The sequence below is a fragment of the Oculina patagonica genome, chromosome 7 (genome assembly GCF_052425735.1).
Source record: "Oculina patagonica isolate OP01 chromosome 7, crgOcupat, whole genome shotgun sequence".
NCBI classification, from domain to species: Eukaryota; Metazoa; Cnidaria; class Anthozoa; order Scleractinia; family Oculinidae; genus Oculina; species Oculina patagonica.
Window position 1 is genome coordinate 1,967,489 of NC_135764.1, and position 12,656 is coordinate 1,980,144.

Sequence of the window (12,656 nt, forward strand, 5' to 3'; positions counted from 1 at the left end):
TTTTTTCTTCTTCTTCTTCTTTTTTGCAGAGTAGTGGGTCCTGTCTGAGTACAATAGTTTTGGCAATTTTCATCAATATATCAAGTTACAGAATTACTTACTGCAGCTCCCGGACGGCCCATATCACCAACTTCACCTGCCGCCCCGATGGAACCCTACCGCGGGTAAAAACACAGAGTAGATGTTAAAGTGTGTTATTTTGTTTGCGAGTTCCGCAAGTAATATATTAGGTACTGATAAGAAATCAAGTGGTAATTTGAGTCAGTTGTTTAACTTCACTACATGATATAGTGTTCATTTTATGCCTCTGCTGACGAGTAGCTAGCTAGCTACAGTAACAAACTAACTAACTAAGTAACTAACTCTAACTAATTAACTACTTAACTGACTAACTGACTGACTGACTGACTGACCAACTGACCGAGTAGCTAGCTATACTTCTCTATTTATACGATAGGTTGAGATTTATGGAACTTATTCACACAATAAGTTGTAGTTTATGTTTCAAAAACTATTGATTAAAGGTCGCCACTTTGCCACCTACATGCATAATTTTTAAGTGATAGAAGTAAAAACGGTTCGGGTTGATCACCGTGAGCGTTTAACACAAACACATTATACAACGACTACGTGATGTTATTCTCACCAGTTCTCCAGCTGATCCTTTTGTTCCAAAGTCTCCCGTTTCTCCTTTTTTGCCCTTGATAGGAAAAAAATATAGAAACATGAAAAGATCACTCTGCTGTTATTCTATATTCCATGCTGATGTCTTTGTTCTGAAAACTATGGTATTGGTTTTTTATTGCAATGCCACATTTCCCACTGTATCTTATGTGTGTGTGTTTTTTATGGGCATTGTGTCAATCAAATAAGCGTTCCTTGCGGTAGTAATGCCGTAGTCTTTACGTTGCATTTTTGGGTGAGACTCTCATCTTTCCATTCCCTAAGGGGGTTTTCAGTAAAACTAAAAAATAACTAATTAGAGGAAAACATAACGTACCTTGGGCCCAGGTGGGCCTGAGAGACCTTGGGCTCCCTGTGGACCTTCTGGCCCCTGTAAAGAAGGCGAAATAGCAATTCGTACATGATTATATTTGTATTGCCTTTCAAAAGTACTGCTTGTTACATATATGACACACGAGTAAAAAGATGTTGAACTGGATTGGAACACGAAATACGTAACATATTTGTTGAAAACGAAGATATATATATTTCAACAACTACAATACAGTTTACAAGGAGATGACAAATGTAAAGAAAGAAGAAAAGAACAAGCTGTTTGGCCTTATTGTTACTTGAGTAGCTTAAGGAAAAATATTGCCTTCTAACAATTATTTTAAAATAAATGAAGAAGTTTAATAAGAAGAGCTGCGAAGTACGTAAACTTACAGGTGATCCCATCAATCCAGGAATTCCTGGCGTTCCTTGCGCTCCTTTAAGACCCTTAAAATATATGTTAAATACACAAGTTAGAAAAAAATGTTCCTCTAGCAGTACTAAGCCAAAATTATACCTCACAATATGATCTGGAAAAGTGCCAACAACAATGGTCTCTGCTCTCAACAATTTGCATACCAGTGCGTTAATAACATCCTACAATTTTCTCAATGATTATGATAATGATGATAATGATGATGATGATGATGATGATGATGATGATGATGATGATGATGATGATGATACATTTACCAATTAAAAACTTTATATACTTAACAATTATTCCATGGGCACGCGTTGGATATGAGATGGCAAAAAGCCAACGAGGTGCGTAGCGCCAAGTTGGCTAAAACTATCTCATATCCAAAAAGCGCGAGTGGAATAATTGTTTTATTAAAAACACCCAAAGGATAGCAATATTTGAGCTCCCCGGCTGTTCTCGCTGACGCGTACACCTACCATTTTGGTGGTCCATGCTATATGGGCTCACATATCATGGTATGAAAACCATTCATATTTCAGGAATTGCAATATATCATGGCTTCTTTTAATTAAATACAATATACTATATACACGTTACACGGCCATTGTACATACCTCTTCCCCCCGCCTTCCGGGTCTTCCTGGTAATCCATCATAACCATCATTACCCTTTTAATTGTAAAAGTGAAATGCAATTTCGTTATTTTAATTGAATTAATGAAGTCTAACTTCTCTTCCCACATTTAACAGCGGCGTTTATTGGACAGAAAACAAGGCTGGCATCCAATCAGTGTAAAAAACAGGGCAGGTTTGGTATATATTAACTTTTGAAATATCATTGTTCTCGTCTTCAGAACCAAATGTGACGTTTAGTTCAGAAGCATTTATTTGTGTTCTTCCACTGAAGCAATGCTAAAAGCACTAGCAAGGTAACCTGCGATCAGAAATTTTTGTGGTGAGATGTAGAGTGGGAAGGCATCATCACAGAGTACTAGTGCGCCCACTAAGGCTTCAGGCCTTAGTGGGCGCACTATATAGTTTTTAAATATTTTTTTAACATGTATGTCAAACACTTTTATCATGAGCCTCTGGCTCGGGAGACTGGGCAACCACTCCCGTGCTTTTGGCGTAAAATAAATTACCTTTACCTTTACCCTTTTACACCCGCTGTTTCAGTGTTGCATAGCGGCTTTCTACAGCCATCTTTCGGCGAGCGAAAATAAACAAGACGGATCGAAATCCGCCAATCACAGCCCACTAGCATGAGCATCTGAAATTGTGGGTTCATTTGTACGAAACCAATACCGGTATGCATCGGTTTTGATTGGCTCATTTCAAACAGCACGTCAAAAGACGATGTCGAAATATGGATGTAGAAAGATAGCTATGCACATGTGTATATGGTTGCGTCAAAAGAGCACAGTTGATGCTTATATCAAAAACACCCAGGTAAGTCGACATGAAGTTACATGTAAAGAAGTAATACAGTTAACTATACAGATTAGCGAAAAACAAAACGACGTTCCGGTGTCAACTTGGCACCATTATCAAGTAAAAATGTGACGAAAAGAAACTAATTAATTCTAACAGTAAAGGTGCGAAATAGAATAAATTAAGATTACAAATAACTGTTCACTGACCACACACTACAGCCGGTTTTCAGAAGTCGTAAACTTGGTGATGATCTTAAAGTACTGGAGCCTAAACAACCTGTGATTAATCAACAGTGCGTTGTGTATAATTTTGTATGTGATGGTGATGAGAACACGCGCAGCCGTCATCTTTACCAGCGCATTGATGAACACCCGAGTTCTCCGCCATCGGGAAACATCTTAAACCAAGTTGATAAAGTTGTCGACCTGACTAACAACTTAACGATCTTAAAGAAATGTAAGGGAAAGTTTCAATTGCTTGATCTACGAAATGCTGTGGATTCGTCTTAACACTCAGTCGGACTCAATTCGCGCGAAATTTTTTGTTTAGACTTTGAACGGACATTACTCTCATTATCACTTTTACAATCTGCGTTTATGACACCTCACTGGAATGCCATGGACACTGAACAGTTATTTTTAATCTTAATATAATTTATTCTATTTCGCACCTTTACTTTTGGTATAAATTTAAAATTTGCTCGAGTCCGGAGCTCGTATGCACGGTAGCAATACTGTACTATTAGAAAACGAGTGAATGGGTGTGAGAGCGACTTTTCAAGTTGGTGCTTATGCTTTTGTTTTACACCAGGCTCGAATCAACAGTCTTCAAGGCAACCACTCAGCAAAAAGGAGGAACGAGGGCTCTGGAAACATACCTGGATTGCACTAAGGTGCAGGATTGCGGTTTATCAAAATATCATGATAGAATATCATTAGTTTGATAACTGATATTTTGATATCTCAGTGATATTTTGGTGATAACTGCATGATAATATCAAAAAATATTTTTCCGTTTTAAATATCAAAAATATCATTATCATATCGTATTTACATCATAGTTGCTAGAATACTTTTTGTTATCAAATTTTTAAATTATCATTATCAAGGTATCACTATCAAGTTAGAATCATATCATGTATCACTATCATTTTCAAATCTCACTCAAGCAATAACAGACACAATGATATTATGATATATCGTGATAATATCAAAATTGTCCACAAAACTACATAATCACATTGCTATTTACTCCTTTTAGACACGGCAAGATTAACTTTCGTAACACCCGATTTTGGCTTTTTTTAACTCACTCTTTGGCATTTTAATGGCTGTCATTCACAAACCAGAAAATATTTAGTTTGTACTGCGTCATTTTTCTTGCAACTTTCAAATACGTATTTAGTAAGATGCGGGTAAGATTTACGTATTGGGATTGTCTGGGGTTAATGTAAGTTATCGTTTAAAATAAGGGTTAGAGTTCAGAGGCAATGTTATTCAGGGTTAGCGTTTGAGTAAGGGTTAGGGTTAGGTTAGGTTAGGGTTAGGGTTAGGGTTTAGGGTAAGTGCAGTATTCTGATAAAATCATGATTTATCATTTTATCACTGAGAGGAGGAGAAAAGTTAGTTAATAAATATTCTGATAATATCATGATTTATCACTCTATCACTGGGAGGAGAAGAAAAACCACTTAATTAAATATTCTGATAATATCATGATTTATCACTCTATCACTGGGAGGAGAAGAAAAACCAATTATTGGTCCTGATATAATGATAATACGCAATACTGCACCTCTCTCCTGGATTGAAACTCCAAAGTCGTACTCGTTCTTAATCTATTACTTGTACTGCTGTTAGGAGGTAAGTGTGAGGAGATCGGACTTTGTCTTATTTGATTTCGTGGTTGTGTGATTCATAAACATTTCTAACAATCCATTCAAACAAGTTCAACCTGTTACTTCTCAGACATACTCACTTTTGGTCCTCGCAGACCTGGGCGCCCGAGTGAACCTGTCCTTCCATCTTCACCCTGTATCAAATTAGCGCAAATAATTCATGAAAACTTATCATAAGAGCTTATTTAATGCTAATACAGTCGCCTATGTTTGCTCCTGACCGCTTTGGCGTTCACGACTAAGAGCTCAGAGAAAGCCCTCAGCCCAGCCGGGAGGGATGAGAGGCATCTGTATTTGAGTGAGCTGAACAGCTTCATTATATCACATTAAAAATATCTTTAGTTAGAAAAGTTAACAAAATAGCATTTTCTCAAAAGCAAAAATGACAATCATATCTTGACTCCCTACCGGTTGACCGTCTTTTCCGTCATTGCCAGGCAGCCCAGGGTTTCCAGCGCTACCCTATCACAAAAAACCAAACAAATAATTAATTTACACATCTGTTCCCATTTTCCAAATAGAAAGAGGAAAAAATTAAACTAAGTTAGCTGTTACTCAGTTACAAAAAAGTTACTACAGTTGAACCTCTCTAATACGGACACCGGAGGAACAGAGCAAAGTGTCTGCATTAGAGAGGTGTCCGTATTAGAGAGGTCACCACTTTGACGACGTGAGTTTTGACTTCACTGACAGCTTAAAGTTTTTAGTAATTCGAGATGTTTTGCAGCGCAATGCTGCAGGTAAAAAAAAATAACACTAAGCACAAATCCGAAAACGTCTAAGATGAATGAAGCGTTACGTTTGTTCTTTTGTAACAAACAGGAGATTGCATTACGAACACAAAATATCATCGCATGATCACCGTAGTGTCCGCATTCAAGAAGTTAAATTTATATGAATTTGTTCCCTGGGGCCCAAATTTAGTGTCCGTTGTCCGTATTAGAGAGGTTCCTTATTATACCCCTTTTTACTAAAGAAAATATATCGCAATTTTGTTGGGACATCGGATATTATCCGTAATAGAGCTCGAGGTGGCCGTATTAGAGACGTGTCCGTACGGAGAGGTTCAACTGTACTGATATTTTTTTATTGCTCACTATTCGACGGTAATGACTGTGACGTGCCTCTCCCTGTGCTGTATTCGCCTCATAAATAATGTCCTACCTTCTCTCCCCCGAGCCCTCTTCTTCCAGGAAACCCACGTCTTCCTCGCCAACCCTGTGTTCGAGGAATGAAGAAGAAAAATGGAACATATTAATTAAAGTGACTATGTCACGGTGATTTAGCAGATTTTTGGTCTAAACTGTTCTGAAATATATAGTGGTAGGAAACTTAACCCTTAATAAACATTATCTTTGAACATCTTAAGGGATATATAACGGTTTATTTGTGGATAGCGATCAAACTACGGCTATAAATATCGATATTTCGTAGACGAGCGGAAGCGACTTAAAAACGTTCGCCTAACTTTTTCAAATTGCAACCCGTTTCCATCCGAGCCATCCGCAGTAAAAGATGTTCGTTAACAGTTTCAGTGTTCTGATAAAGCCATTTGTAATAAAAATGGGCTATTATTAAAAGATTTCCTGCGACACAAATATAAATTTTGGCTGTTCAAAAATCTGGTAAAATCCATGACAAAGTCCCTTTAAGCCTTTTCTCAACGCAACAGGAGGATGAGTTGCGAGTGCAGTGATTTAAAAAACAAAAAAACAAGGATTAGCATGCTGTTACGTATACAAGTCAACCAAAAGTGAAAACCCATCGTTTGTTACTTGCCGTTGCACCAGGCCTTCCATTAAGACCTGGAGGTCCACGAGATCCTACTGCACCCTGAAAAAATAAAAAGAACCAAAAATAAATAAACTTATCATTCCACTATTACGCTGTTTGACTAAAATAAAATATGAAAATGACACATGATGAGTGCACCGTAGTATTTCGTATTAACCTGTAATGCCCCATTGTATAACTAATAATATACATACAAAAAATTATGCATGCTCATTGGCTGAGAGCAAGTCAATTAATTCCAAACAGTGCGGAAAGTTGAAATTGAGTGCAGAAAGTTGAAATTGAGTGCAGAAAGTTGAAATTAAATTGATTGACAGGAAAGTCGGAAAGCGCGCCAAAACAAAATAGCGGCCGATGTTGGAGTGTTTGAGAGAGCAAAAATCGAGCAAAACATAACGATTCATGAAAAGTTTGACCGATTTAACGATATTTATAAGTATATAAACCAAAGTAGCAATTGGACGTTTGTACAGCACAAGAGAGAGCTTTAAATCCGGGAGGGTCGAAACTACTGAAAGCTACCAATCGTGGATTTTCTTACGCGACGGCTCGTAAAGAAGGAAGATTACAAGCGTGATTTGAAGTTGGACATTTCAGCCCATACCAATACAGCTGAATGAGGATAAAAGCACCTGATAATGCATGAGAGAGCTTTCAAATTCCCTAGCGGTATCTGGATTTTACAAAGCCCGGAAACTCCGTTATGTTTGAGAACGAATCGGAAAGGTAAGCCATTGAACACGTTTTGTTTGTCATCCACTTCAAGTGAAATTTTTGTATGTGTATTATTAACAAGTAATCACATGATTTTTCTCGTACAATTTGTGATAAATCAGCACTCGTAAATTTTTCAAAAACTACAAATTGCACTCGCCCTGCAATTTTGTTAGCCTTTGAAAAATTTACTCGTGCTGATTTATCCCAAATTGCACCCGAAATCATGTTACCTAACATATTGGATTTTTTCTTCGTATTACTTTCTAGCTAGTGCGCCATTTTGAAATGACAAGAAAAAATTAGGTGGGAAAACCATTCCCTTATTCAATGGTTTTAAACATAAAACTCCCAGGCATTTCACTCATTTTAATATCAGTTGCTATTGTCCTCTCTCTCTCTCTCTCTTTTTTTTTATTTTTTTAAATTTTTATCCGCGTGAATTATCTGTAAAACTATCGAATGAGGTCTATTTATACGCTGGGAGCATGTTAAATACAAAACAATCAATGAATCAGTCAATACAGAACTGAACAATTGAATATATCAAAGAAAATTATATTAAAGAAATAATCAATCAAAATAAACAAGTCGACTTACAGAAATTAACATTGATAATTTATTTAATGGTATGGCGCAATAAAATCGTTAATGCCTAAATAAAACACCATTGCTTTTTTTTGCGGTTAGGAACTGTTCTTTTTTCCCTCTTACGAAGAAAATGAGTCAGATATTTTAAAAAAAAAAAAAAAAAAAATGACAAAGTATACCAATTAAAAAATATAAATTGACTTTACCGGTGCTCCATCTTCTCCGTTAATTCCTGTTTTACCAATTTTGCCGGTTCGACCCTGAGTAAAAAAAATTATGTCAATTATAAATATAATCAAATCATATCAATAAACAATAATAAAAAAATGTAGAATATGTTCATTTAGACTTACTGGAGGTCCAGGAGGTCCAGATTCTCCAGCCGGGCCACGTTCACCCTGTAACAAAATGAATTAAACTAAATTAAAAAAAAAAGGAAACAAACGACCCAAGTAACCCGGCATCGTCAATTTCCAACAGATACTACATGAGGGTTGTGGCTATTTTTTTCTCCCTCTTGCCGCGAAACTATGAGTTTTTACTGTTTCTGTCGGAGCATAGACAGAATCAGACAGTAGTTGTTGCTGTTCTACAGAAATTAAGAACAATAACTTGAATTGAGCTTGGAATTGAGCTTACCACTTCACCAGCTTTTCCGTCTTTTCCACGCTCCCCTCTTCTTCCCTAAGAAATGAAAATAAGAAATACCAATTATATTCAAGTTCAGTTCACAAGTGCTACGTTTCTTATACAGCAGTTAAAGGGTCAATAGTCTACCTAAAACCCTGACCCCGTCTATTATTCTGCCATTCAACAGCAAGGCCGAAAATTATATGACTGCAAACTTTAACTGAGAAGAGGACTTTTCTAACTACTTGCATAACCTACGAATCTAGCGATATTAACCGACATTTCGGAGTGTTCATGATGCCATTGACAAGGTAAGTGTATAAAAATTACAAATTCAGCAATGGCGTCATGAAGACTCCGAAACGTCGGTTAATATCCTTGACAAGAACCTGCGAATCATGGGTGAAAATAAGCGTTTCTTTTTTTGCTGGCAGCGTATTAACTGATTAAGGGCTGAGCCCGAAACGTATGGAACTGTAAACAGCTGTTTCAAAGGCACTAACTTCTCATTTAGTGAGAACCTTTTTTTAACTGTGTATTAAATTGACAGTGCGTGACAAAACTGAGAAATACATACAACTGCATACATACAACTGAGAAATACATCCCAACACTTACCCGCCGGCCACTACGTCCAGCAAAGCCCGTTGGGCCTTGATTTCCAGGTGGTCCCTACCATTATAAAAGAGAAAACAGCTTTTAATTTGAGAAGATTATCTCTCCAAGCTTCACACAGCAGTCTTACCACTGGTCCCTGCGAGCCTTGGAATCCCATTTGTCCTCGTTCACCTTGACGCCCCTAAAAGATGGAAAAAAGATTAAATGTATTTCTATTAAAAAATGAAGAACTGATAAACCAATTGACAATCAAGCTAGGCAAGATATTATCTCTCCTCAAATGTTGAATTGACATTACAAGCCTAAAAGTGGAGCTCCTCAGTTATTCATTTCCTGGGCGTTGTGCTGACTTGTAAATTACGACATTAACTGTTATCGCGTATTGCAAAGAAAAAAATTCTGGTAGTGAGTGCAGGGGCGGATCCAGGATTTCAAAAGGGGGGGGGGGGGGTGGATGGCAGACCATTAGGGCCTAACCCTAACCCTAACCCTAAAAATAACACTAAAACTGCAAGGGACCGAAAACGATAATGCTGCTATTCGTAGGATCTACTGAGAGATCTGATCAGCAATAAAATGAAATAACAGACAACTGAAAGCAAGGCTGATCGTACTACGTGAAAAGTTGACTTTGCGAGACACCACCACGACTAGAACCGTTACCCTAACCCTAAGTGGCGGCAGACGGCGAAACGTGGCGTAACAACAACCAGACATGAGCGAGAGCTAATTTTTCTTTCTTTATTTATTTTCTATTTCAAATAAAGTGACATTTCGAATTTTTTTTTTACTGAAAAATGGGGGGGGGGGTGGATATCCACCCTATCCACCCTTCCTGTATCCGCCCCTGGAGTGGTAATTCCCTCTCTTTTTTAATTTGCATATTTCCTTTCTTTACTTTAATCTACCCTCTTCCTTTTGTTTTTTAAGGTGCGGGTTCAGCTCGCGCACGCGCAATGCAACTAGCATACGGACGTACGAACATACGTGACAACCCAAATTTTTCAGTTCGATGAGTTTACCAACTTTTTTAAGATATAGGGCTCTGCTCAAAGACGCGCGCGGAAGCTAGCTCCCCTGAAATAAACGGAACGTGAGATAACGTCTGTTATAACCGTGCTCTAATTTGTCACTCACCGCTCTTCCTGTTCTTCCAGGGATGCCAACTGGTCCTTTAGCACCACGGTCACCCTGTTGTTAACAAAAAATGCCTTTATTGTCGTCGTTGTAGTAATGCTATTTTCAAACTACAAAACAGATTACGCCTGAAAAAATCAAGGAAGCAACAACAGCTATTATCCAGTCAAAATTATCACAACATAGTTTATTTTTTATCACATATGCGATACCTTTCCCACTCAGTTTAGTTTTTTTTTAGCAAGTTGTAGTTATTACCTTTGCTCCTCTAGGTCCCGGCGTCCCCGGTGCACCTTCTCTTCCTTGTTCTCCCTAACAAAAAAAAAGATAATGACAATAACTCCAATCACTTTCTTAATAGTGTCACTATTTTACACGAAGGTTATCGATATATTGTTGATTTTATAGTTACCTCCATCCCTCTAGCTCCTTGGAGACCAGGAGATCCAGATGTCCCAGGAGTTCCCTAATAAAACGAAAAACATATTCATACGCAATACTATACAATGAACTTGTTTAATCCTATCTATTAAATATCTACTATTTAAGGTTAAATGAATTCATATTTCTCCTTTTCAAATACACTGAAAATTTGGCATTACATGAAGACAGTATTCCTTTAGTTGATCATTTTGTTTATTCTCGTAGTCATTAACAAAGTAAATAATTTAAGCAACTGAAATAGCATGACTGTCACGCTAACCGGATCTCCCCCTCTTCCTGGCGTTCCATCCTCGCCCGGAAAACCCTGAAAAAAAAAAACAAGGAAGTAATAATAAATAAATAACAAATACCGAAAGTACTAATAAGTATGTACGCACGAAGGAACGAAGAAACGAATGAATAAATGAATAAACAAAAACACAAACGAAGGAACGAACGAACAAAAGAATGATTGAATAAACGGGAGTGCGTCGAGACTGAGTTTAGTCTAGTTTCACATGGCCAGAAATCGAGGACCTTGGAGTCGGCGAATCTTGATGCATCATACATTAAGTGGTTACGAAAGTTGGCAGTAGCCGCTGATTCGAAAGCCTGACTTTGGGCTCGTATACATCGACAATGATACACAAGAATGAGGCCTACATAGAGCAATATTTTGTATAGAAGGGAAACCACTGGTCCAAAAAATTGCACGATAATAAAACTGGAAGCAAAAGAGCTTTCAAACGATGGCTTTTGCAGCAAAATTGGAGCAAAGACGGCTGAAATATCGCAGGTCAAAGACAGCGCGTTTTTGGATTTCAACGTGAAAGTCACCCGAGGAAGAAGTCACCCCAAGGAGTGAAAATTAGGCAAATGGTACTTCATATGACGCTTTTTCTCAAGCGATCACGGCAACTGGGATATCAAGATTATTTCACCTACTACGGTGCTTCAAAATCGCTGTTTTAAGGATTCAGGCCTCTTGAATATAGGGTTTTGCGTCCCCTAAAAAGGGGGTTTTTTTTGAGTTTTTTTTTTTTTTTTCCCGCGCCGCGGCGGGGAAAAAGAATCAAAAAAAAAAAAAATTTGAGCATCAAATACTCACCTTTGTTCCAGTCGCTCCAGGGGCTCCTGATCTTCCGGGCTGACCACGTGATCCCTAGAAGTCAATAAAATAAATATTAAGTTGCAAAACTTACAGGAAATGACAAAACGAACATCATAAATATGAGACCAAATAACTTAGGCAAGTTATAAATATAAGTATTTGATATGCAATATAATGCCAGAAAATGTGGTACCTTCATTCCTTGCTTTCCAGGATGTCCAAGTTCGCCAGGGGAACCCTAATCAAAGTGAAAGGTATCTCAAGTAAGAATGTATCCCAGATGAAGTATGGGAAAGCGATGTCTCATATAAGTAACGACTCTTTCAGGAAAAGTGAAAAGATAATTTGTAAAGGGGAAAGTGGATAATTTTGATAGCTTTGATTGGAAAAACATGAGATTGCTTTGAACCACAAAAGTGAAGTAAGTTGGGTAGGCATGAACGGAGTCAATTCAACAAAGCTTAGTTCATAGTGGAGGGTTTTTAAAGTTACAAATTTTTGAGTTAAAGTGATGGTTGTAATAGACTATTAAGATTCACGGTTTCCATTTCACCTGATCTCCTTTTACTCCAGGTGTTCCATCAGTACCAGGCAATCCGGAATGGCCCTGTCAAAATAAAACACAGTGTGTCAGAATAAAACAATCAAAACAGAAAAAAAATATTTAGTTGATAATGTAACAAAAAAAGATCACAGGCGACTATGGGTATTGCTGGTCTCCATGGATGGGATGCTTGTACATCACTGATGAACTAACACATCACATCCAGGCGTGGGCAACAGGTTACCCCCGTGCATTTTGTTATGTTTCCTTTTCAATTCGCCGGTGCAAATTTATACTTGTAGGTGGAGAAGGCACTGTACGAGTAGAAAAAAAAAACACGGTAA

General features: G+C 37.7%; 1 protein-coding gene across 10 annotated transcripts in view; it reads right to left on the reverse strand.

Annotated features, from left to right (window-relative positions):
- The window catches only part of LOC144661308 (uncharacterized), a 63,452-nt gene that overhangs the window by 15,576 nt on the left and 35,220 nt on the right, over positions 1-12,656 (reverse strand). For all 10 annotated transcript variants that reach the window (XM_078522017.1, XM_078522014.1, XM_078522020.1 and 7 more), the window contains 21 exons: positions 12,322-12,375; positions 11,962-12,006; positions 11,766-11,819; positions 10,938-10,982; positions 10,647-10,700; positions 10,493-10,546; positions 10,235-10,288; positions 9,225-9,278; positions 9,098-9,151; positions 8,489-8,533; positions 8,203-8,247; positions 8,056-8,109; positions 6,530-6,583; positions 5,915-5,968; positions 5,159-5,212; positions 4,831-4,884; positions 2,035-2,088; positions 1,390-1,443; positions 1,001-1,054; positions 647-700; positions 102-155 (listed from right to left, as the gene is read on the reverse strand). In XM_078522017.1, coding sequence (XP_078378143.1) covers positions 102-155; positions 647-700; positions 1,001-1,054; positions 1,390-1,443; positions 2,035-2,088; positions 4,831-4,884; positions 5,159-5,212; positions 5,915-5,968; positions 6,530-6,583; positions 8,056-8,109; positions 8,203-8,247; positions 8,489-8,533; positions 9,098-9,151; positions 9,225-9,278; positions 10,235-10,288; positions 10,493-10,546; positions 10,647-10,700; positions 10,938-10,982; positions 11,766-11,819; positions 11,962-12,006; positions 12,322-12,375 — 1,098 coding nt within the window. The remainder of the gene's footprint in view (positions 1-101; positions 156-646; positions 701-1,000; positions 1,055-1,389; positions 1,444-2,034; positions 2,089-4,830; positions 4,885-5,158; positions 5,213-5,914; positions 5,969-6,529; positions 6,584-8,055; positions 8,110-8,202; positions 8,248-8,488; positions 8,534-9,097; positions 9,152-9,224; positions 9,279-10,234; positions 10,289-10,492; positions 10,547-10,646; positions 10,701-10,937; positions 10,983-11,765; positions 11,820-11,961; positions 12,007-12,321; positions 12,376-12,656) is intronic.